The sequence below is a fragment of the Rana temporaria genome, chromosome 2 (genome assembly GCF_905171775.1).
Source record: "Rana temporaria chromosome 2, aRanTem1.1, whole genome shotgun sequence".
NCBI lineage: Eukaryota > Metazoa > Chordata > Amphibia > Anura > Ranidae > Rana > Rana temporaria.
In genome coordinates, this window is record NC_053490.1 from 13,774,610 (window position 1) to 13,801,096 (window position 26,487).

The 26,487-nt window shown below is 47.7% G+C and overlaps 1 protein-coding gene across 1 annotated transcript in view; it reads right to left on the bottom strand.

The window, feature by feature from the left end:
* The window catches only part of LOC120928169 (zinc finger protein 850-like), a gene marked incomplete at its 3' end in the record, with an annotated part of 156,369 nt that overhangs the window by 13,690 nt on the left and 116,192 nt on the right, over window positions 1-26,487 (bottom strand). Inside the window, exon 7 of the mRNA XM_040339280.1 lies at window positions 1,713-2,441. Coding sequence (XP_040195214.1) covers window positions 1,713-2,441 — 729 coding nt within the window. The remainder of the gene's footprint in view (window positions 1-1,712; window positions 2,442-26,487) is intronic.

Consider the following 26,487-nt stretch of genomic DNA (forward strand, 5'->3'; position numbering starts at 1 on the left):
GATGCGGGGTGCCGGGGGCCAATGCGTGGTGCTGGGGCCGATGTGGGGTGCTGTGCCGGGGACGATGCAGTGTGCTGTGCCAGGGCCGATGCGGGGTGCCGGGGGCCAATGCGTGGTGCTGGGGCCGATGCGGGGTGCCGGGGCCAATGTGTGGTGCTGGGGCCGATGTAGGGTGCTGTGCCTGGGCCAATGCGGGGTGCCGGGGCCGATGCAGTGTGCTGTGCCAGGGCCGATGCGGGGTGCCGGGGGCCAATGCGTGGTGCTGGGGCCGATGCGGGGTGCCGGGGGCCAATGCGTGGTGCTGGGGCTGATGCGGGGTGCTGTGCCGGGGCCAATGCGGGGTGCCGATGCAGTGTGCTGTGCCGGGGCCGATGCGGGGGGCCGATGCGGGGTGCTGTACCAGGGCCGATGTGGGGTGCCGGGGGCCAATGCATAGTGCTGGGGCCGATGCGGGGTGACGGGCCGATGCAGTATGCTGTGCCGGGGCTGATGCGTGGTGCCGGGGCCGATGCGGGGATCCTGGGGCGATGCGGGGTGCCGGGGCCGATGCAGTGTGCTGTGCCAGGGCCGATGCGGGGTGCCGGGGGCCAATTCGTGGTGCTGGGGCCGATGCGCGGTGCTGGGGCCGATGCGGGGTGCCAATGCGTGGTGCCGGGGGCCGATGCGTGGTGCCAGGGCCGATGCGGGGTGCCAATGCGTGGTGCTGGGGTCGATGCGGGGTGCCGGGGCCGATGCAGCACAGCACAGGGATGGTGGGAACCCCTCATAATGGGCACAGCAGGAGTACAGCCACAGGAAGTCAGTGCAGGGATGGTGGGAACCCCTCATAATGGGCACAGCAGGAGTACAGCCACAGGAAGTCAGTTCAGGGATGGTGGAAACCCCTCATGAAGGGTTCCCACCATCCCTGTTCTGTGCTGACTTCCCGTGGCTGTACTCCTGCTGTGCTCATTATGAGCGTACGAATCCGAAGTGAGTTTCGGGCACAAAATACAAAATAACGGCTAATGCGAAACGGAACTAAACAAAATGAATTTATTGACAGTGCACATGTCTAGTATATGTATACACACCACATATATAACAAGAGATATATATCATCTTGTTATGTAGATATATCTGCACAGGAACAAATTATTTAGTATATTTACTGGTTCCTGGAAGGAGGAGGGGAGGAGAGGAGGGGAGGTTTGCATAGATAAGGGGCGGCAACTTTCTCTGACACTCCCGTTGCTATTGAAACCTGATCTGAAACCTATTACACTGCTTGTGCAGCACTGAGCATGTGCGAGATCTGCAAGGCTGAAATCCAGGAAGTCATACAGTCTGGCTTCATGATGCCCACACTTAAGATGGCTTTCTATTTTATAAAGTGTCTAAATGCTGTAACAACCTAACAAAACGGACCTTAGTTTACAGACTAATTATTACTAGAATACATTAAGCTTGTGTATTACAGGGGTATTTATATTTAAAAAGTGAAATTGTGGCCGGAACCCCACTTTAAGTTGCATTAGTGAAATAAATGAACTTTTGCACGATATTCAAATTTTTCGAGTTTCACCCGTATATCAGGGTGTGCTTCTTCCCCACATGTCCAGCAACATTCACATACAAGACATTTCCCGCACTCACTAATACACCTTGAGGGTTGTGTGGGACCCCCGATGTACAGGAAGACAGGACATCAGTGATGAACAATTCCCTCACACAGGACAGGAATACGGCTTCTCCCCCGTGTGTGATCTCTGATGTCTGGAAAGTTTGGCCTTTTCTAAAAAACATTTCCCGCACTCAGGACAGGAAAAAGGCTTTTCCCCCGTATGAGATCTCTTATGTGCGGAAAGATTGGACTTCACTGAAAAACATTTCCCGCACTCAGAACAGGAAAAAGGCTTCTCCCCCGTGTGTGATCTCTGATGTGTGGAAAGATAGGACGACTGTGAAAAACATTTCCCACACTCAGAACAGGAAAAAGGCTTCTCCCCCATGTGTGACCTCTGATGTCTGGAAAGATGGGACTTCATTGAAAAACATTTCCCGCACTCAGGACAGGAAAAAGGCTTCTCCCCTGTGTGACATCTCTGATGTGTGTAAAGATAGGACTTATCTGAAAAACATTTTCCGCACTCAGAACAGGAAAAAGGCTTCTCCCCCGTGTGTGATCTCTGATGTGTGGAAAGATTGGACTTTGTTGAAAAACATTTTCCGCACTCAGAACAGGAAAAAGGCTTCTCCCCCGTGTGTGATCTCTGATGTGTGGAAAGATTGAACTTCATTGAAAAACATTTCCCGCACTCAGAACAGGAATATGGCTTCTCAACTGTGTGCGATTTTTTATGCTTATTAAAATTGCTTTTGGAACTGAAACACTTCCCGCACTCGGGACAGGACAACCTCTCATCTGTTGGAAGGACGGCACCGTCCCTCACAGTCTGAAGTTCCTCAGGATAAGAGGAATACGATGGTCCGGCACCGTCCCGCACAGTCTGAGGTTGCTCAGGATAAGAGGAATACGATGGTCCAGCACCATCCCGCACAGTCTGAAGTTCCTCAGGATAAGAGGAATACGATGGTCCGGCACCGTCCCGCACAGTCTGAGGTTCCTCAGGATAAGAGGAATACGATGGTCCGGCACCATCCCGCACAGTCTGAGGTTCCTCAGGATAAGAGGAATACGATGGTCCAGCACCGTCCCGCACAGTCTGAGGTTCCTCAGGATAAGAGGAATACGATGGTCCAGCACAGTCCCGCACAGTCTGAGGTTCCTCAGGATAAGAGGAATACGATGGTCCGGCACCGTCCCGCACAGTCTGAGGTTCCTCAGGATAAGAGGAATACGATGGTCCATCTACACTGTGTGGTGCCGGATGGACATTCGAGGTAGTCAGGTTTTCTCCTGGACTATACTGTGTGATGTCCTCATCTTCTACTTTACAGTCTGGAGACAAAGTAAGACAATCCTCTGAGGTTTTCCTCACCTCCCGTCCATCTACTAAAATAGAAATATAAAAATTATTATTAGACATGAGCTGATTGGTTCCCCTAACCCAGGACTCCACCCACATCAGGCTAATAAATTGAGTTCAACAGGTGGTAGTTATTACTTATTGTTAGGAGATCTACTGATTCCTCTCTAACTTTGGATGGCTGCACCTTTTCTCTTCTGTCACTAGGTGGCACTAGATAGACAAGGGTGTAGCCAGGTCGGATTATGAATGGATGGGGTGCATCAGCCAATTGGCAGGGGTTTGTTTGGTCCCTTGGCCTGCTGTGAGAGCCTATTTATTTGGGTGGAGTCAGGTGATCAGGGTTCTGTGTCACCTGGACAGCTGTCTGGGTGGACGTGTGTTATGTCTCCCGGGTTGCTAGGCCGGAAGCCTGAGGCCTATCCAGGAGCAAGAGAAGCAGCGCAGGGTTGGGACTGCAGGATTGGTTTCCAACTGAGAGTAAAAGGTTCAGCCGAACGGGGAACCAGTTGTGGTCGGAGGTAGAGGGGAAGCTGTCGCCACTAAGGGACCATCCATTTTGTTACCGGAGACTACAGTTAGTAAGCTGGAGCCAGTACCAGAGCAATCTTCTCACCATACTGGGACAGTGAAGAAGTGGGAAAGCTTCAGCAGGTGCCAAGCCAGGGGCCCAGCAGGGGTGACACTTGAGGAGCATCAGTAAGTGCCAAGCCAGGGGCCCAGCAGGATAGCGGGGGTGACGCTTGAGCATCAGTAAGTGCCACGCCAGGGGCTCAGCAGGATAGAGGGGGTGACGCTTGAGCATCAGTAGGTGCCAAGCCAGGGGCCCAGCAGGATAGCGGGGGTGACGCTTGAGCATCAGTAAGTGCCAAGCCAGGGGCCCAGCAGGATAGCGGGGGTGACGCATGAGGAATATACAGCGGGTTAGCTGCAGAAGAGCTCAAGAGATTCAGTGGCCACTGAATCTGGAAGTCCAGTGAGTAGGGAGGAGCCTAACACCTTTCCGTTCGCGGCAGAACAAGCGAATGGAGCGAAAGTTTGTGCGAACATTCGAACACCGTTAACGTTTATGGGGCCCGAACGTGAAAAATCAAAAGTGCCCGCAGGCTCTATATACTCTGAACAGCAGTATACAGGCGGTCCCCGGGTTACAAACAAGACAGGGACTGGAGGTTTGTTCTTAAGTTCAATCTGTTTGTAATTTGGAACTCGTACATTTTGTAAGTGTAGCTCCAGCCCAAAAAAAAAATTTTTTAAGCTTTTTGGAAAACATAGGGAAGGGTTATCACCCCTGTAACATTTGATTTGCTGTCTGTGCCCCGTGTTCAGAAGTTGTCACCTCAGTTTCTGTCCCAATGACAATTGGATTTAGAAAATTTGGGGTTATTAGGGAAACAAGGATTGGTGATAAAGCATCAGTGGAGAGGAGACACCTTTTTCCCATATCAACTCTTACAGGAGAGAATTTCCCTTCCTAGGGGGAGATTTCTTCTCACTTCCTGGTGTCTCCCTCCGTTTGTAAGTAGGAGTCGTTTGTAAGTCGGATGTTTAAAAGTAGGGAAAATTGTGCCTTAGGTGTTGGTGGTACCAAAACACAGTAAGCCCTCAACGTTACTCTTGGTGGGTGCAGGAACGGGCCCTGCTGTGAAATATTAGATCAAAAATTGTAATTAACAGGGGCGTGTAAACAGGGGCAGAAAAATTGGGCCTTAGGCAGTGGTGGTAGTGCCCTGAAACAAAAATATTCTTAGAAGCCATCAACATGAACATTGAGGAGGAATAGGTTAGTCACTCAGCATAATAGGATAGTCACTCAGCATAGGCAGACTTCAAGGGATCCCACATCCATAGAAAAATCAATTGGTTACATCAGCATCAGGTGCTTGGTAGCTGGTGATCCAAGACTGATTCATTTTTATGAAGGTGAGCCGATCAACAGAGTCTGTGGACAGGAGCACTCTGTGATCGGTTACAAAGCCTCCAGCAGCACTGAATGTGCGTTGGATGCAGGACAGGCCAGTATCTCAATTGCATATTGTGCAAGCTCTGGCTCAGCTGCGATTCCCCTGTTTTTAAACGAATTAGACAACGTTGTCTTTTTTTTTAATTGTGTAAACCAATCCATCACCCCTTTTTGATTAACTATTGCTGTCTGTTTTTCTATGATTAAAGTTCATTGTACCATCCATAGTGGTCTGTTTTGGTCTACTTTGAGAGAACTTTATTTTCTCACTTTTTTGCTAGATTTTTCTAGACCATCAGAACTTCGTTGACATAGTGAGTAAATGAGTGAGAGACTTATATAGCACAACACATGCGAACTGAATTGCCTCTGGGCGCTTGGTATCCATTCCCTGGGCCCTCAGAAGAGATTAGTTATGATTTTTCTCCTGAAGGCCAGGTGGTTTACCTCCAACCGGATGCTGGGTGGTAAAGCGTTCCACAGTCTGGGTCCTTGGACCGCAAATCTTCGTTCTCCTTTGGACTTGTATCTGGCTTTGGGTATCTGGAGTAGATTTTGGTTGGTGGATCGCAGAATGCGATTGGTGTTGTAAGCTTTGAGTTTTTCGCATAGATATTGGGGGCATTTCCCAGAATACACTTATGCGTCAGACAGAGTGCCTTAAAAGTGATTTTATATTTTACTTGCAACCAATGAAGGGATCTCAGTGAAGGTGAGATTGATTCCCGGGGTTTTTTCCCAGTCACAAGTCTGGCGGCCGTATTTTGAACGATTTGCAGCCGAGTGATTTGGTATTTGGGGAGTCCGAGATAGAGGGCATAGTCAAGTCTGGCGTTGATAATTGTTCCCACCACGACTGCTATGTCTTTTTTTGGGATGGAGGGAATGAGTCTGCGTAGTAGGCGCAGCAGATGGTGCGATCCGCTGACTACTATTTGTGCATCCATTGTCATGTTGGTGTCGAAGATGACTCCGAGACTTTTGACTTTGGTGCTAGGGGTGATGATTTTGCCCAGAATGGGCGGGGGCATCCATTTTGTTGCGGGATGACTCTTTCGATTGGCCTGAAACAGGAGAAGTTCTGTTTTTGAGCCATTGAGTTTGAGATAACTCTGTCATCCAATTTTCTATCAAAGAAAGGCATTTCTCTAGTCCGAGATAATGATCCTTTTTGTTGCAGATGCGAAAATATAGTTGAGTGTCGTCTGCGTAAGAGTGGTAAAGTAACTTCTGGCTACTGATGATTTCAAAAAGAGGGCGAAGATAGATATTGAACAGAACAGGCGACCGAGGGGATCCTTAGGGGACTCCGCATGACACCGACCGTTTTTCAGAAGTGAAAAGGACCGAGTTTCACTATTTGTGATCGGTTTTCCAAAAAGGAGGAGAACCAGGATAGATCACCTTCCGCAACTCCGGCTACTTTAACTAGCCGTGTCAGCAATAATTCGTGGTCTACCGTATCAAAAGCTGTGCTTAGGTCCAGCAGTACTAGAAGACAAGATTCTCCTTCCTCAGTGGCCTCTAGAGCGTCATCCCATATTTTGAGCAGTGCTGTTTCTGTCCCGTGACCAGGACGGAAACTGGACTGGAATGGGTCAAGTAATTTATGGGTGTCCAAATGATGTTGTAGCTGTTGTACCACTTCTTTCTCCATTACCTTGGAGAAGACATTTAGACCTGTTATGGGTCGACGATTGTTTGTGTCTTTGGGGTCGAGGGTGTTTTTTTTTTAAAATAGGTTTGATTTTGCCTTGTTTCAGCAAGGGTGGCACCAAGCCCTCCTTGAATGATTGGTTTATGAGCTGCGTGATAGCTGGTGCCAAAATATCGGCACATTCTTTCAGCAGTTTAGTGGGGATGATATCAGCGCTGTGCTATTTCGCAAAGTCCCAATGATATTTTTAGTGGCATCGATGGAAATGGGTTTTAGAGTGAAATTAGATGATTGTGGTGAAATTATGTGGGTATGGGGGGGCGTGCCTGGATGTGAGCAAGGCAGGACGTGCATTCAGAGAGCTCTGCATCACTCCGGTAATATATCCGTTTTTTGGAGCTTAACTGCCCTGTTTTTTGGTGCTAAAGCACTGCTGAGAGTGGGGGAGCCTCCGGTCATGAGAAGGGGAGCGGCGAAAACCGGCCATCAGACCCCAAAGAGCCAGCGCCAGACCCGAGCCTCCCGCGGCCCTGCCACGAGTCCCGCCGCTGCCATCTTGCCCTCTGCATCCTCCTCCAGAAGCACAAGGAAACTTGCCAAGAAGATGGCACATGTGGCGCAGCTATTCCGGACATCCCTGCAGAGGATCCCCTGCCTGCCTCTCCGGATCATGGTGCGGCCCAGGACACTATCACCCGTCCGATCCTGGAAGCCATAAATGCCAGCAAGGCCGCGGTCATGGTGAGTATCGATCACCTGACTGCTGAATGCACCCTGATCAGGCATGACCCATGACAAGATAAGGGGGAGACTCACGGAGGCTGAGGATTTCTGGGGTGGAGGATGAGACACAGGCTCATAGCATCCAGCTGGCTGAACTGCATGCAATGGTTAAACAGCTGAGGGATCGCGCTGACGATGCTAAAGACAGGCAAAGGAGGAATAATGTGCGCGTGGTGGGATTACCGGAGGGAGCTGAGGGATCCCACTCATCCACCTTTGCAGAAACTTTTTTTAAACAGCTGCTGAATTTGGGAGACCGACCCCCGACTTACGTGGTGGAGAGAGCGCACAGGGTTCCCTCTGGCAGGCGTCCCCCTGGTGAATACCCACGTCCCTTTTTGGTAAGATTCCTGAATTACAGGGATCGTGATATGATCCTGGCGGCGTCCAGAAAGGCCCAAGACCTGAAATATGAGAATACCAGGGTGATGCTCTTCCCTGACTTCTCAGCAGAAACACAGAGAAGACGGCGCTCATTTAATGATGTCAGGAGAAGATTGAGGCAAAAGAATATACAGTACAGCATGTTATACCCCAACAGATTGAGGATCCAACATCAAGGTGCTGTGAAGTTTTTTGATACCCCGCTTGCTGCTTGTGAATGGCTGGACAGAAATCTGTGACAAAACTACGTTTCAAGATGGTAATGGCTCCTCTAGTTTGACCTGCTGTGCCTTTTTTATCTTTAATTTATCTTTAATTTTTCTTTTGTTTTTGCCATTTCTTGCTTGATCCGCTTAGGCTCGGTGGAGAAGGGGAGGGTTTTTGGGCTTCCTCACACTTGACTGCTATACAATACTTTTGATAAATCTCAACTTTTATACTTTTAGTTTTGATTTTGTCGAGTGTTTTATGCTGCCCGATATAGTTGATTCAGCTTTTTATGCCTTCTGGTCCTCACTGAACCGGGGGATCTAGCCCCACTAGATGGCAGCAGAGCGCTACCATTTCCTGCTTTTGTAAAGGCCAGTTTGTTTCATTTATCATTACCTTTTTTCTCCCACGGTTTTTATGGATGTGGAGCTCTCTGGTACACAAGAAGACTAACAGTTTACCTGTCGGACAATTGAACGTTCTGATGACCTTATAGTAACGTCTTTAACCACTTCCCGACCGCCGCATGTATATGTACGTCCACAGAATGGCACGTACAGGCAAATGGGCGTACAGGTATGTCCTTGCCTTCTAGCTGGTAGGGGGTCCGATCGGGACCCCCCCCCCCGCTACATGCGGCGGTCGGATTCCCGCCGGGGAGCGATCCGGGACGGACGGCGCGGCTATTCGCTTATAGCCGCTCCGTCGCGATCGCTCCACGGAGCTGAAGAACGGGGAGAGCTGTATGTAAACACGGCTTCCCCGTGCTTCGCTATGGCGCTGCAATCGATCGAGTGATCCCTTTTATAGGGAGACTCGATCGATGACGTCAGTCCTACAGGCCACACCACCCCTACAGTTTGTAACACACACTAAGTGAACACTAACTCCTACAGCGGCCCCCCTGTGGTTAACTCCCAAACAGCAACTGTCATTTTCCACAATAAACAATGCAATTTAAATGCATTTTTTGCTGTGAAAATGACAATGGTCCCAAAAATGTGTCAAAATTGTCCGAAGTGTCCGCCATAATGTCGCAGTACCACGAAAAAAATCGATGATCGCCGCCATTAGTAGTAAAAATTATTTTTTTTTATAAAAATGCAATAAAACTATCCCCTATTTTGAAAAAAACGCTATAAATTTTGCGCAAACCAATCGATAAACGCCTATTGCGATTTTTTTTACCACAAATAGGTAAAGAATACGTATCGGCCTAAACTGAGGGAAATTTTTTTTTTATATAGGTTTTGGGGGATATTTATTATAGCAAAAAGTAAAAATATTGAATTTTTTTCAAAATTGTCGCTCTATTTTTTGTTTATAGCGCAAAAAATAAAAACCGCAGAGGTGATCAAATACCACCAAAAGAAAGCTCTTATGTGGGGAAAAAAGGACGCTAATTTTGTTTGGAGCCACGTCGCACGACCGCGCAATTGTCTGTTAAAGTGACGCAGTGCCGAATCGCAAAACCGTGGCCTGGGCATTTAGCTGCCTAAAGGTCCGGGGCTTAAGTGGTTAAGGTGTTTTGTTTTTTTTCCAGTTTTTGGTTTTGAAGCTACATACCAGACAATGGTTCTACTTGAAGGTGTTTTTTCTTTTGATGTTTCTGGTATAATGGCAGGGGGGGGTGGGGGTTGGTTTTTTTTTTTTTTCTTTTTGTTTTGTTCTGGACTGTTCATTGCTCAGTTCCCGCTCCTCGAATAGTGTGGGCCTCTCTCCATGTTCCGAAGGATCCCTGTGTATTTGACTCAGGGGAAGGTTTAGGATATTCCTATGTCATGTTTTTTTTCAAAGGAATATGGCTAATGTGGTTAAATTGGTCTCTTGGAATGTGCAGGGCCTAAATAGTAAATTTAAGAGGGCCTCGATGTTCCAATATTGAAGGTGGTAAAACCGGCATATAGTTCTCCTGCAGGAGACCTGGATGGCAGCATAATACTAGCCTTACAAAAACCGTGGATCCAAAGGGGCCTTCCATGCCACTTATTCCACTTTTGCCAGTGGGGTGTGTCCATACTTATTAGGTAGGGCACTTTCCTGTAAGATACACCAGGTGGTCACTGATCCGGGAGGTCGATATGCGCTGTGGTCCTAGATAAGTAATTGCAAAATGTTTACTGATTAATGTATATGTACCGCCTCCTTTTGGTGTGCAATTATTGTATGATTTAGTGGTGAAGCTGACGCCTTATGCGCACCTTCCGCTCTTGATGATGGGGGATTTGCCACCTTGGCGACGTTGGATTCCTCTAATCCTGGGAGGGGGGTTGGTAGATTTGTTGTCTTGGGCATCTGTGGCGGGTCTGACTGAGATATGGCGATCTAAGAATCCTAATGCTACATGCTACTCTCACCTGTCACAGTCCCATCACTCCTCGACTAGGATTGACCTGGCATTTGGATATCAGGCCATGTTGTCGTTTGTGAAGGCAGTGGATTATTTGGCGGGCGGCTTGTCAGATCACAATCCTCTCTCCATCTCCTTGCTCCTTCCGGCAGTTGGGGGATAAGGAGTTGGAGACTGTCCCGGGGTGGTTACAGGAAGATCAGGTCTCGTCGCACTTGCTGAGGCGGTCACTGACTATTGGGCCTTGAACGCTGATTCGGCGGACCCGGTGGTTGTGTGGCATGCCTTCAAGGCGGTTATACGGGGTGAATCTATTACGGCCATAAAGAGGATGCGGGTGGATCAAAATGCTGAAATTCAGGGGTTACAGGATAGGGAAAGAGATCATACGGCTGCCTCTTATAATGCGTTATTGGAGAGTAGACGTCGGCTTTCCTTGCATTGCAATAATTTGGCACATACCGAAGCTAAACACAGGGCAAATCAGTTGTTTTCCGAGGGGGATAAAAATGGGAAATTGCTGGCTAGACTGGTAGCTGATCAAAATCACATTGAGCACATATCAGTTATTAGGTGTTCGACTGGGGACTTAGTTAGCAACCCGACCGCCATTTTGACTGAATTCCAGACGTACTTCTCAACCTTGTATGCCCCTATACCGCCTTATGACTCTGCTGCCCTGAGAGACTTACTAGGGGACCTGTTCCTTCCGGAGCTGTCCGAGGTTGATCGGGTGGCTCTGGACGCCAAGATTACCAATAAAAAGGGTGGTCTCTGCAATATTTGCCTTCCCACCTAATAAGGCGCCTGGCCCAGACAGATTCCCGGCAGATTTTTATAAATTGCATGCTGACCAATTGGCCCCCAGGCTTACGGCCTTGCTGGAGTGCTGTCTACAGAGGGGGGGCGCTTCCGGCTCAATGCTAGATGCGTACATGATTTTACTGCTTAAACCGGGTAAAGACCCGCTGGACTGTTCCTCATACAGGCCCATTGCCTTACTGAATATGGACTTTAAAATTCTGACGAAAGTGCTGGCAAGGAGCCTGGCAGGGGTTTTCTCCTCTTTGGTGGATATCGACCAGACGGGGTTTATGCCGGGCAAGTCCACAAATACCAATCTGAGACGCTTATTCACGCATCTACAACTCCCCAATTTGTATTCATCAACCAGAATCATTGTTTCTATTGATATAGAAAAAGCTTTTGACTCGGTGGACTGGAACTTTATGCATGCGGTCCTTGAGCGCATGGGTTTTGGTCAGTCCTTTAGACAATGGGTTTCTCTTCCTTTATAGTGCACCCAGGACGGCTATTCGCACGGGTGGTCATCTTCGAATATTTCTCGGTGGGCAGAGGACCAGGCAGGGTTGCCCACTATCGCCCTTCCTGTTTGGGCTCATGATGGAGACGCTGGCAGTGGCGTGGAGGTCTTGCAGGAGATGTTAAGGCATCAGGGAGGGCAGCATTGATGAGGGGTTGGCACTCTACGCTGATGATCTCTTACTGTTTTTGCGGGATCCTGAGATTCGTTGAACATGCCTTTGGATATTATGGATACGTTTTACCACATTCTCCGGGTTTAAAGGTTGAACTGGACTAAATCGTCCATACTACCTTTGGATGAGGGGGCCAGGGAGAAGGCGAATCCGAATTTACCACTAAAATGGGTGTCTCAGATAACCTATTTAGGGATTAAAGTCACAGCATGGTGTGGCTGATTATATGTCTCTTAATTTGTTGCCCTTCTAACATTCTTAAAGCAGAAAGCGCAGATTTTGGCAAAAGTTCCCTTTGTCTCTAATAGGTAGGGTCAATCTCCTTAAGATGAAAATTCTACCTGTAATTTTATATTCTTGAGGAAACGCCCCGGTGTGGATTCCGAAATCCTTCTTCAGGACAACTAGACAGTCTCACTTAGTTCCTTCCTTTGGGCTCCTAAAATGCCTAGAGTTGGGTTGAAGTTTCTGCAGGAGCCATGGGGACAGGGTGGTTTGGCCCTGCCGGATTGGCGTAAGTACTACCTCTGGCCGTCAATTCGGTTTTTGTGCATAGATGGCTGGTCTCTGATGGCGGGGGACTCGCGACAGTTCTAGAGGCGGCCATTTGGGTTCCTACGAATCCCTTCGCCTGGCTATCCATAGGGGGCACTGGTCGAGATCTCCCTCTTAGGCCTCGTACACACGACCGCAGACCAGTTTCCGCGGACATGTTCGGTCGTCTGTACGGCCGACCAGACAATTTTCCGGCGGATCGGACAGGTTTCCAGCGGACAAATGTTTCTTAGCATGCTAAGAAACATGTCCGCTGGAAGCCCAGCCGTCGGACATGTTCGGTCGTTCTGTATGACAGGCCCTCGCATGCGTCAAAAGTGATTCGACGCATGCGTGGAAGCATTGACCTTCAGGGTCGCGCACGTCCGCGCATCATCGTCGCGGCGACAGCGCGGCCACGTCACCGCGGGAAATTTGGTCTGATGGTGTGTACAGCCATCAGACCAAAATCCGCCAGCGGACATGTCCGATGAAAACGGTCTGCGGACCGTTTTCATCGGACTTGTCCCGTCGTGTGTACGAGGCCTTACAGAAACTATGAAAGCTACTGTTAAGGCATGGGAGGAGGCGGGGAGGCTGGCCTGTCCCAAACTACAAGGGACTTTCCCCTTCAAACCCCACTGTGGATGAATCCAAAGCTGCGACAATTTTATGAGTTTGACGACCTATGGGATGGGCAACCCGGGGGGTTAAGTTGCTAGGTGACATTACGCGGGATGGGGTGCTCTTGACTGTTTGACCAACTTTAAAGCCAGACATGACCTTCCTAACTCACAATTTTTTCGTTATCTTCAGCTGACACATGCTTTTCAGACGCAGTTTAGAACAGAGAGGGGTTGAATTCTTTCCGTCTAGCATGGAGGAGGTACTTATGACAGAAGACCTACCCAAGACTCTGTCGGTCACATATAAGGAGCTGTTCAGACTAGCCCTAAGGGCACTACTTAAATGCAGGGAACGTTGGGAAGCGGAGGTTCCGGGTGTCCAGGGGTGGAGTGGGAGGAGATGTGGGGACCGTCCATTTCAATATCTAGTGTCTGCTAGAGACAGACTGATTCAATTAAAGTTCCTACATAGAGTGTACTATACCCCTGCTAGGTTGACCTCATTTTACCCCTCTGTGCCCTCAGAGTGTTGGAGGTGCTCGTTCGCGCCGGCTGACGCCCATTATATTTTTTTGGGCTGCCCCCCAGATCCAGCTGTTTTGGTCTGGGGTCACTTCTTGTATTGCGGAGGTACTGGGGGGGTGTAAATTCCATTAGAAATTAAGTGTCTGTCCTGCTTGGTTTGTCGAGGAGGTGGTCCGTCAAGGGCTCACAGGACTCTACTTAATATTTTACTGCTCTATGGCATCTTGCTTAAATGGAAAAAAAGCAGGGGCGCCTGAAATTGCTTTTTGAAGGGGGCTGGTAAATGCAATGATTCCCGTTTTATAAAGCGACATATACCTCCTGGGGCTGCAGGGTGAAATTTTGAGAAAGTATGGAGGGCGTGGTATGAATCCAATTTAACGTTGGGTTAATGTGGAGAGTCACAGACGGTAAATGGGATCCTGGGGTTCGTCGGACACCCTTCTGGTCTGATTGCATTGGGTTCTAGAGATGGATGGTATGGTAGGTAAGGGGGAGGCTCTATAAGCACATTTGGTTTACTTTTAATGTTCAAGAGGGGGGCGGGAACTGAGTAAGGGGGGGGGGGCATTTTTGCCACGACTGATGTTCGTCGTTGGCGCTGGTACTATGTTAGTATGTGTTTTTGCCGGTCATGTTGACCGAAGGTTTCACTTGGTGTTGTGCCAAGAAATGTATGTCTTGTATGTTTTGCAAAAACTTCCAATAAATAGACATTTTCAAAAAAAAAAAGTATTATGTGGATATTAGGTTTGTGATTTAGGGGGGGGATGGAGGTTCTATTTTGCGGAATACTTTCACAGATTTTTTCAATTTTGTTAATGAAATAATCCGATAATTCGTTGCAAAATTCTTGTGAATCAGAATTAGGGGCTTCTAGGCAGACTGGGTTCATGGTCTTGGTGACTAGATTGTATTCTATGTGAATGAGATTTGGATAGATGCACTGAACTATATGTAGATTTATATACACTACCTCTTTGTAAGGTATTTATAAATCGGTTGATCCAGGCATTACTCCATATTTTTCGCTCTGTCCAACGAGGTCAAGATATTGCCTTCGACATGCTGGTAGAGAGCCGGAATGGTCTTCCGTGAAAAGAAATGGTGTTTGGCAACCTGCCACTGAGGTACCGCACATTCCACAAATTCACAAAAGGTGGCAGAGTCTACCAGCTGAAATGGGCAGAAGCTGCAGTGCTAGGATTGAGGAGCAAGGAGAGGTCCACCTTCTTCTTTGCTGTGGGTCTTAAGTGCTGTTGCCAACGGACTGCATGGGAGGTCGACATATGTCTGGTCAAGCATGTGGTGCCCAAGCGGTTGCTGTTTTGGCCACGCTTGATACGCTTCAGACATATGTTGCAAACAGCAACGGGTGCGATCTGGTTGCACACGTGTCAAAAAAAGTCCCACACCAAAAGAACTTTTCAAAATACGCGGGGAGTCAGCAGCGCCCTGCTCATGTGGAGGCTCTGCGGTGTGATGCAATAGGGTGGCTGCCCTTAAGCTGCCCCTGCAGGGCATTCTGCCTCATTGGAGATGTTCCTCCTCCTCCTCTCTTCTATCAGGCACCCAAGTAGAGTCAGTGACCTCATCATCCCCTCCCTCCTCGTCACAGGAGCAAACCTGGCAGTATGCTGCAAGCTGGGGGAACATGACTGCCAGTTTCTTGTCCTTCTTGGGAACCCCCTCTCTCTAGGCTCACGTTTACTCCCTTCCTCAACCTGGGTCCCATCATCAGAGCCTTCAAAATGCTGCGCATTCTCCTGCAGCTTGCACCCGACACTGTGTCGAACAGGTTCGGGGGACTCCTCTGTGCATTATGGTGGGGCTACGGAAGGATTGACTGATGACATGGAGCAGATGGAAGAGGCCGCTCTGGCAGGCAAACTACTCTGAGCCTGGGTGACAGAGGATGAGACGGCTTGTTATCCACTCCACTAGACTCTTCTGCATGTTATAGGCTCAACACGGCCAGCTGCCAAAAAAAAAAAAAAGGACAAGCGTGGCCCACGGCCACGTGCTGAAGGATGCACCGTGTCCATGACCAGCACTGTTGAATGTAGACACAGAGCCTGTTTGCCCTCTCTTAGTGGCCTGCGAGCGTATGCCTCTCCTTGGTGGCCTTCCAGACATGATGGGAATTTTGATTAGCAAAACACAGCCTGAAGTTTATTAGAAAAAAGTACACCAGGAAAGGCCTGCAGTCAGATGTAGCTTGGCTACACTGGATGCAGTGGATATATATATATATATATATATATATATATATATATATATATATATATATTGTAGAAGACTGCGTATATATATATATATTTAGTAAATGCACTGCAGCTAAATGAATCACCTGCCTGCTCAATCTAAATGACACTCTGTCTTCAATCCACAGCCAACAACACACTACACAGGGCCGACGTGCAGCGGCCTTATATAGTGTGTGTGTGGATTCAGACCCCCTGAGCCATAATGGCCAAAGGCAACCTGCCTTTGGCCAATTATGGCTTCTGTTTGCATGACTGCACTGGGATTGGCCAATCATCATACAGCAATGCACTGTGATCTTGCAGTGCATTATCTGCGTGACACGGCGATCTAATTGGCAGGAAAACGCCCCATAATGTTCATTTTTCGATGAACGGACGAACAGCCATGTTCGAGTGGAACTCATGTTCGACCCGAACATAAAGCTCATCCCTCTAGTGAGAGACCGGGAGCTCAGGGAGAGATGATCTCAGTGAGAGACTGTGTGAGAAGAGAACTATTCTGTGTTACCAAGAGTTATGTAGAACTACCATTAGTGACTGTAACAAGATCTGTTACCATAGGAGACAGCGGTCCTACCTATACAGAAGTGGTGTCCGCTGGAGGCCTTCCACTGTGCAGCAGTCTACCTATATAAGTCTCACAGTCTACCAATTGTCATTGCATCTACTCAAATGTGTCCTGGCCCCAAACGGGCTCTCCAACCGTTCTTGTTCAGACAATAAATCTCTTGTTTGCATTCAAAACGCGACTGGCACCCATCATTCCATCTTGCATTACACCCACCATGCCTCGTAACCCACTCTACAAAGAAGGATGTCAGCTGTCTCTAACTCTGGACGTCACAATTAGGCCTCAGGGGGGCCAGCACCTCATTACATGCAATAGAGTATATAGTGCAGGGGTCAGGAGTATGTAATGTACAACATAGAGTATATAGTACAGGGGTCAGGACTCATGATATTGGTATTCAGTAATCAGTGTTGGGTGAAATGTTTACTGGAGACAAGTTGCAGAGATCCCACACTGCTGCCTCCCATCTCCTGAGACTGCAATCAGTGACTTGGGTCTGAGACTATACAGACATTTCCCTCCACCTGGCACAGCCAGCAAATAACAGAGCAAGTAACCCGGGGAATCGTTCTGTCAGAGATCTCACTAGACCCAGGCATGGGGCAGAAGACCCAAGGTACATACCCCAGATGTCTAGGTCAAGCAAACCCTATTGTGAAAATCAACATTTTTCTGCCAGCTGAACCCCAGAATCTCCATAAATCCAGTCTAGAGACATAAATTGTGTCTGCGGCACAGAGAAGGAAGATTATCCGAGAGGAATACAGGATGGGGAACACAGCTCAGGAAAGTGACCAGGGGATTACAGGCTGATATCACACAGTCCCCGCCCTACTCTGGACCAATCAGTGAGCAGTATGGGTGGAGGAATAGATTTAGTGTTAATGACCCACCTGTGCTGATCTCTGTAAGAGTGCCGTCCTCTGAATTTGCCTCAATATTCCATCCTCCTGATCATCGCTCACATAAGTTCTCCTCTTCTTCTTTCACCTCAACTTTAGGATCTCTCAGGTTTCCACTCTGAAATTAGAATACAAATGACATCAATGGTAACAATGCAGATAATGTACAGATCCTAATAATACTATCAGTGATTGTTCCTCATCTACCTGATGATGGTGGGGGGGGTGGTGTGAACTTCCTGTGTGGTATCCCGGGGGAATACAGAGGACGGGGACAACTCTCTGGTGGGTTCCTGGTATTAGGGTGGCTCCATCATATCCTTGTGTCCTTCTGAAAACTCCTCCATCACTCCATACTCCTCATCCTCCTCTTTATACTCTTCTTTAACATCAATATTATCATCCCCGAGGTTTCCACTCTGAATATATAATAAAAAATTCATTATAATAAACATGTTTGTGTATAAATCATAACCACCAATAATTGTTCCTCATCTTACCTGATGATGGTGGGGGATGGTTGTTCTTCCTCCATCACCCCATCCTCATCATCCTCCTCCTCCTCTTTTATCTCTTCTTTAACTCACTTTAGGATCTCTCAGACCTCCACTCTGAATATATAATAAAAATGACATCAATGGTAAACAATGCAGATAATGTACAGATCCTAATGATACTATCAGTGATTGTTCCTCATCTACCTGATGATGGTGGGGGATGGGTGTACCTTCCTGTGTGGAATCCCGGGAATACAGAGGACGGGGACTTCTCTCTGGTGGGTTCCCATTACTGGATCCATCTGTAGGAAACACACACACTGACTGAATACATTGTTTCTATGTGTTTATCAGATGATGGGGGATCTAGGTGGAGCCTCCGTACTGCTCTCTCCTTTACAATTAAGTCTCCTCTTACCCGGTGATGTGAGGGGCGGCTGATTGTCCATCATGACGTCCTTGTAGAGATCCTTGTGTCCTTCTAAATACTCCTACATAGGGAAATAGACAGTGACATCACCTGATACTTACAAAGATAAAGTCATCATCCAGACACATCCCTTGTGTTGAACCTTCACAGACATCAGGAATAGTTATCTCCTCCTCCATAAAGATTATAAAATCAAAAACAAGTATCATAAGTCCACCTCTAAAAAAAAAAAAAAACCCAACCCGTATAATCTGTTAGTATAAACTGAAATGAAGAGAATATTCCGGCCCTGTAAGTGGGGGAATGTTCTGACCCTGAAGGGGTTAAGGTCTCCACACTATATATATGTGTGTATCATCATCTGCTGGAGATAAAAGACGTCACAGTGACTATGGAGGAAGAGGACGGACATGACGGGGGTTACTGGGTGTAAATAGAAGATAAGATCTTATTACCTCCTCTGCTGCTTCTTCCAGCAATGTCTCCTCTCTAATTCCTCCCGACTCACCTCTCACCCGGAACTTCCTGTCTGTCCCTGACATCACTTCCTGTCTTCCATAGAGACTTCTTCTCTCTATGGTAGAAGTGAGATCACCACCTTGTGAAGATCAGAGGAACTGCAGCCCAGAGAAACGTCTCATAGGTGTCCTTTTATGAAAGTGCGGTAAAATACCGCCATTCCGTTCTCAGGGGAGATCGCGCTCCTCCGAGTGCCTGTTTATGAAGCTTTGTAGATCGATTCTCATGTTGAGATGAGGAGCGATCTACAAACGGCTGGAAACTCCTGAGAACGGCTTCTCTCACTGTAATCTTGCGTGATGTAGCGGGATTACAGTATAAGGAAGTGAAAAATACAAAAGCTGAACACGAATCAGCACACATTATACACCACATATTAATAAAATAATAAAGTTTTTATCAATATTTAAAGCTCATACATGTGCCTATTTACATGTGAATGGTGTATAGTAAATGAATGGAATCCAACATATGTAATGCAGCTATACACCATTCATATCAATGAAAAATACATTTATAATCATTACATTTTTTTTTTTTAAATAAAGTATGCAAATATAAACCCTGTATAACTGTAATAGAACAGTCCATGGGTAAAACAATATTTTAGGGTTTACAATTTTTTTTACTAATATATAAAAAATTATATAAAAATGACTTTGTCATGGACCTTGGAATGCTCCTGGAAAGTGTCTCCTGGAAATCTGTTACACAGTGGGGGGTCTTCTGCCTTGTCTTAAGGCTCCAGATGGCTCCATTGTTCTGTGTCTGGCTATTGTGTACATTGATTGCCCCCTGGGGCTTCTGTCTCATTACACATAGCAGTCATGCTATTCAAGCTATCGGACCAATCCCTGTTGACTATTCCAAGTCCTCATTTGCATGGCTAAGGAGGACCTGAGTTTGAACTACAAATGTACTTTACAATTGACCAATAGGAAAGCGGTTGTTGGGGGTGAGATGTTCCAACCTCTGTATAAAAGCGTGTTGTGTGGCTTCCAATAAAAGAGTCCTGTTTGAACTTACATACAGCCTGCCTGGTGTTTGTTCTAATGGATCTCGAACGGCACATAGCTGTAGCTCGGATCCCGGAACCTTGGATGACTGAACCATCAGACGTTGCAATTTGCAATCTGATCCAATAGTAGCAGAGGAGTGTCGGGAGAGCGGAAGCGAGCGAACAAGGGTCTCGTTACATTGGTTGGCAGCGGTGGGATTTGCTCTCCAGTTACTGGGACACTCCAAACCACCACAATAAATGACCAGCTATGCAGCATGCAGGAGAGCCACGCTGAAAGACTTACTTGAGAGCCATGGAGGGGCCGGTGGGACAAAGAACAAGGCCACCCTGATCAGTGAGCTAGCCGAGATGAATCAGAGGGATGGTGATGCAGGACCCCGGGCAGTTGAAGACTTGTTTCAGCAACATGTTCGAGAGCGGTTGGCATTATATGGTGCTTACCCATCATAGACCACCATACAGAATGCCATTAGAGGCATCCAGCTGCAGGATGAGCGACAAGAGAGAGAACGAGAGCGGCAACATGAGCAGAGAATGGCAGAAATACGGCAATCTGTGACAACGCCTAAAGAAGCAGCACCAAATGAAAGGAGAGGCGAGGTACAGATACCAGTCGCCATGGAAGAGGAATTCAGAAGGAGGTTGCGAGAGAAGCAGATAGAGCACAGAGGACCAGTATCAGAGGAGGTCCTGCTTGGATGGTCTGATTCGATCCGCTGCGAACTCTGGAATGAAGCGCTAGCCCGTGAGCAGCGACACCAGGGAAAAGTTCTCCCCTCCATCCATGTAAGGTACTGGTCACAGTATGAAGTACGAATGATGTTATTGGGGGAACAACCACAAGTGGATGGGACTTCAGTCTCCACTTGTATACCGCAGGGATGGGGGGCAGTTGGCCCAGATCCCCAACAGCATGATGAACCAAGTCCAGTCACCCTGTCTTCTCTCCAGCGGCTGAAAGGACTCCAGGGAGAAGGGCCAGTCCAGGCCTCTCTTCAGCAGCGGGTATGTTCTGTGAGAGAGGCAGAGGTCGGCTGGGTGAGTAATGCTCTGTTTGGGACAAATTATTTGGGGTACTGTGTGGGTACCGGCATTGGGGTCTCCCCCTGTGTTAGTCTCCTGACAAAGGGGGAGATGTGTGACAGACCTAGTCGAGACAGGGGCTTTTGGAGAGGACTGAATGTGAGCCTCTTGCCTTCCGATTATGGGCCAGGGCCTCAAAACAGGAAGGCGGATGGGTTATCCCAGCAGACAGACCTGGAACCTTAAGACTACTTTTCCAACATCCTTGAGTTGACCCGTTTGGGGTCCCACTGTGGCTGTTGGACTGTTTCCCAGGGGAAGTATTGTCATGGACCTTAGAATGCAGAAGTGTCTCCTGGAAATCTGTTGCACAGTGGGGGTTCTTCTGCCTTGTCTTAAGGCTTCAGACGGCTCCATTGTTCTGTGTCTGGCTATTGTGTACATTGATTGCCCCCTGGGGCTTCTATCTCATTACACATAGCAGTCATGCTAATCAAGCTTTCGGACCAATTCCTGTTGACTATTCCAAGTCCTCATTTGCATGGCTAAGGAGGACCTGAGTGAGAACTACAAGTGTACTTTACAATTGACCAACAGGAAAGCGGTTGTTGGGTGTGGGATGTTCCAACTTCTGTATAAAAGTGTGTTGTGTGGCTTCCAATAAAAGAGTCCTGTTTGAACTTACATACAGCCTGCCTGGTGTTTGTTCTAATGGATCTCGAACGGCACATAGCTGTAGTTCGGATCCCGGAGCCTTGGATGACTGAACCATCAGACGTTGCAATCTGCAATCTGATCCAATAGTAGCAGAGGAGTGTCGGGAGAGTGGAAGTGAGCAAGCAAGGGTCTCGTTACAGACTTTAACCACTTAAGGACCGCCGCATGTACATTTACGTCGGCAGAATGGCACGTACAGGCACATTGGCGTACCTGTACGTCCCTGCCTAGACGTGGGTTGGGACCCCCCCGGTACATGCGGCGGTCCCCCTGGCTGTCCGAGCGATCCGGGATGAGGGGGCGGCTGTTCGTTTTTGTCCGCCCCCTCCGGATCGCTCCCAGCCAATCCGAGCGCTCCCCTGTGTGTCACTTCCTCTGCCTGTGTAAACACAGGAAGGGGGAAGTGATGTAATCTCTCCTTTCGGCGGTATTTTCAACCGCCGCTGAGGAGAGAAGACATCACACAGTGAGTCTGCACAACACTACACTGACACCAGGACACACAGGCACATTAACCCCCCTGATCACCCCCCCACCCCCTGTCACAGTGTCACTGAATGCAGTGATCATATATGTACTGATCACTGCATTTAGTGGCCTAAATGTTTGACTAAAATTTAGTTTATTTGATTTTTCTTATAACAAAAAGGTAAAGGAAGCTATTTAAAAAATTCCTTTAGTGACCCTTTAATGATCTTTGATTAAATTGGTTTATTGGTTAGAGAAAATTCTAGAAACTGTGAATTCATAGTTCAAAGGATTTATGGCTCTTTATATATGAAATTTATACATTTTATCACTTGAAGTATTTTTCCTATTATGGGTGTGAGTGGGGCCTCATGTCCAAGTTTTGTCTGAGGCCTCACAAAGCCTAGAGCCGCCTCTGGTACTGTATATCCTTATAGATGGGTCGTCTCCACTCCCACCAAGGGGGAGAGAAATATATTACTGCCTAGTCCAGACGTTCTCAGCCAGGGTTCCTCCAAAGGGTTCTAGGTGTTCCTTGAGCAACTAATATCAATGATCTGAAAGGGCGGGCAGTCGTCCCTCCAATGACGATGTAAGAATGTCCTTCTCCACTGACCACTGATATAAGGTGTCCCTCTCCCATTGGTCACCAATGTAAGGAACCACTACACTGACCACTGATATAAGGGGTCCTTCTCCCATTGGTCACCAATGTAATGGACCGATAAAGCGACCACTTAAAATGAGCTCTGGGTTTGAACATAATTTCGCTTGTTTAGGCGATTGGTTGCCACAAGTGTCCTAACACACAGTGATGTACACCCACCAGGCTTATTCAGCTGTCAACTGGGGATTTGCTGGTTGGCCGGTGAATGTATTGTTACTAAAAGTATAAAAAAAAAAACTGTATGGACCCCCCACCACCAAGAAATTCATACTAGACCCTTATTAGAGCATGTAGCCTGACTGGGCAGGGAAGGGTGGGGAGTGAGAATGCCTCCTCCTGAACCATACCAAACCACATACCCTCAACATTAGGGGTGCAACAGATCAAAAAACTCACGGATCGGATCGATCCTCGGATCAGGAGTCACGGATCGGATCATTTTCGGATCAGCGCAAAAAAAAAAAAAAAAGGGTGTTTTCATTGGTCCAAAATTTTTTTTTATATATATATATACACACATACATTTCAGGGGTGAATTAAAGAGGAAGCAGGTGAGGCTGTTTGGGACTTGTTAAAAGTACAATCTTGATGTTTTTACAGTATATATATATATATACTGTAATATATATACATATATATATATATATATATATATATATATATATATCTATATATTCTGTAAAAACATCAAGATTGTACTTTTAACAAGTCCCAAACAGCCTCACCTGCTTCCTCTTTAATCCACCCCTGAAATGTGCTCTTCCCCCCCCCCCCTCCTCTCACACCAGTGCTTCTCTGCTAATATTCCCTCTCCATGTCGGCTTGCCAGAGCCCAGTGCACAGCGTGACATGCCTCCCCGGGGAGGCGTGTCACGCTGGGCTCTGGCAGCAGACTGGGTGGAGCAAGATGGCCGCCGCCCCGGAGCTAGGCCGAAGCCGGGGACTTTCCTAGGCCTAGGCTCCGGAGCGCTCCGCGGATCGCTGGGTGTGCCGATCCGAACGGGGTGGCCCGTTCGGATCACGGATCGGTGACGATCCGTTGCACCCCTACTCAACATGGGTAGAGAATCTTGCCCAGTTCATTCCCTCCTGAATGAATGAATGAATGAAAAATTTATATAGCGCGGCACATGCGAACTGAATCGCCTCTGGGCGCTGGTTGTTTGTGTCTCATGCCATCAGAAAAGCAGGGTCTTGATCTGCCTTCTGAAAGACAGGTGGTTTTGCTCCAACCGAATGCTGGTTGGTAAAGCATTCCAAAGCCTGGGGCCCTGGAAAGCAAACCTTCTTTCTCCTTTAGATTTGTATTTGGTTTTAGGAACCATGACCAATTTTTGGTCGGTGGAACGCAGAATGCGGTTGCAATTGTGCGGTTTGATCTTGTCGCATAGATATCTAGGAGCCTTCCCATGGATGCACTTATGTGTCAGACAGAGTGCTTTGAATACAATTCTGTCTTTCACTGGCAACCAGTGAAGGGATCTCAGTGAAGGTGAGATTGATTCCCAAGATTTTTTCCCAGTCACAAGTCTTGCGGCCGTATTCTGTACGACTTGAAGACGAGCGATTTGGTACTTGGGGAGCCCGAGGTAAAGGGCATTTGCATAGTCCAGTCTGGAATTCACGATTGTTCCCACCACGACTGCTACGTCTTCTTTGGGGATAAATGGAATAAGTCTGCGTAGTAGGCGCATCAAATGGTGGGCCCCGCTGACTACTGACCCTATTTGTGCGTCCATTGTCATGAAGGTGTCAAACGTGACTCCTAGACTTTTGACTTTGGAGCTAGGGGCGATGATTTGTCCCAGAATGGGCGATGGTGTCCAGTTTGTTACTGGTAGTCTCTTCCGACTGGCATCGAAGATAAACAGTTCTGTTTTAGCGCTATTGAGTTTGAGATAACTCTTAGTCATCCAGTTTTCTATTGAAGAGAGACATTTCTCTAATCTGAGATGATGATCCTTTTTGTGGCAGATGCGAAAATACAATTGCGTGTCGTCTGCATAAGAGTGATAAAGTAGTTCTTGGCTACTGATAATATCAAAGAGAGGACGAAGATAGATATTAAACAGCACTGGTGAAAGGGGGGATCCTTGGGGGACCCCACATGGCACCGTGCGTTTTTCTGACGTGAAAGATCCCAGTTTCACTGTTTGTGATCGGTTTCCGAGAAAAGAGGAGAACCATGGTAAGGCGTCTTCTGTGACTCCGGCGACTTCTGTGAGTCGTCTCAGTAGCAATTTATGGTCTACTGTGTCGAAGGCTGCGCTTAGGTCCAGTAGAACCAGGAGACAAGATTCTCCTTCGTCTGCGGCCTCGAGCGCATCGTCCCATATTTTCAGTAAAGCCGTTTCTGTCCCGTGTCCGGGGCGGAACCCGGACTGAAATGGATCAAGTAGGTTGTGGGTATCCAGATGCTGTTGCAGCTGATTTACCACCACTTTCTCCATTATCTTGGACAGAGCATTTAGGCCTGTTATGGGACGGCGGTGAGTTGGGTCCATAGGATCCAAATTAGGTTTTTTCAAGATCGGCAGGATTGTGCCCTCTTTCAGCAGGGAAGGCACTATGCCTTCCTTAAATGACTGATTTATAAGCTGTGTGATTGGAGGCGCCAGGATGTCGGCACATTCCTTCAGTAGCTTGGTGGGAATGATGTCGTTGGGTGCAGTGCTGTTCCTCAACGCACCAATGAATTTTTTGGTGGTATCGATGGAGATGGGTTCCAAAGTGAACTTAGTTGATTGTAGAGGCTTTCTGTCGGTGTTTTGATTGAAGAGGGGACTGAGTGGAGTATTGTTTTGCCGAATACTTACCCGAATTTTTTCAATTTTGTTGATGAAGAAATCCGATAGTTCATTGCAGAACTCTTGGGAGTCTGAAGTGGGGACTTCAAGACATCCTGGATTCATGGTCTGGGTGACCATTCTGAAGAGTTCGCGTGGGCGATTCATTGCGCTGTTAATCACCATGGAAAAGTGAAGTTTTTTTGGCTTTTGAAAATTTCCTTGTGATATCGTGTTGTTACTGCTTTGTAGAAGTTGAGGCGGTCATCTGAAGGACTTCTTTTCCAGGCGGCTTCCGCCCTTCTGCGCTCTTGCTTCAGAAGCGACAGCTGGTTATTGAACCAGCTGGACTTTTTTGCCCGGCCGCGGACTTTGCGCTTTGGTGCTGCTTAGTCGGCTGACTGTAGCAGAGCTGTATTTATGGCATCCAGTGTATCTGAAGCTGCTAGCTGAGGAGGAATACCCTCAATTCGGTTTCCCAGGGTGGATCTGAAAAGTTCCGAGTGGAGCCTTTTCTGAGATCTAGCCCAGTGTATTGTGACCGGCTTGGGAACCTTCATAGCTAGTGGAATTCTGGGAATTATGAAGCTAATTGCATGGTGGTCTGTCCATGGCAAAGGTTCATTGCCCACAATGTTTATTTTCAGATTTTGTCTGAAAATTAGGTCGAGTGTGTGGCCTGAAGCATGCGTGGGTCCGCATATGAGTTGCTGAAGTCCTATCCCTTCCAGGTGGTCGATGCAGGCCTCCGCGATGGGATCCTGTGAGGAGTTGGCCCACAGATTGAAATCCCCGAGCAGCAAAAGATGATTGCTGTTAAGGGCGTAAGTGGATAAGAACTCAGTTAATGCTGGAAGCAACTGCGATTTAGGCCCAGGGGGCCTATAGCAGAGGAGAATGTGAACGGTCTCCTGAGAGTGAGCTTGAAGTTGAAGCGTAAGGGTTTCCATAAAAGGTAGAGGATTTTGAAGGACCGGTTTAGTGATTGCAATCTGAGACTTATGAATCACCGCCAGGCCTCCTCCTCTTTGCCCTATTCTATTTTCCGTTAAGATGCGGTAATTTGCTGGTACCAGTTCTCCGAGAATGGTGTTGCAATCGTCCGACAGCCAACTTTCT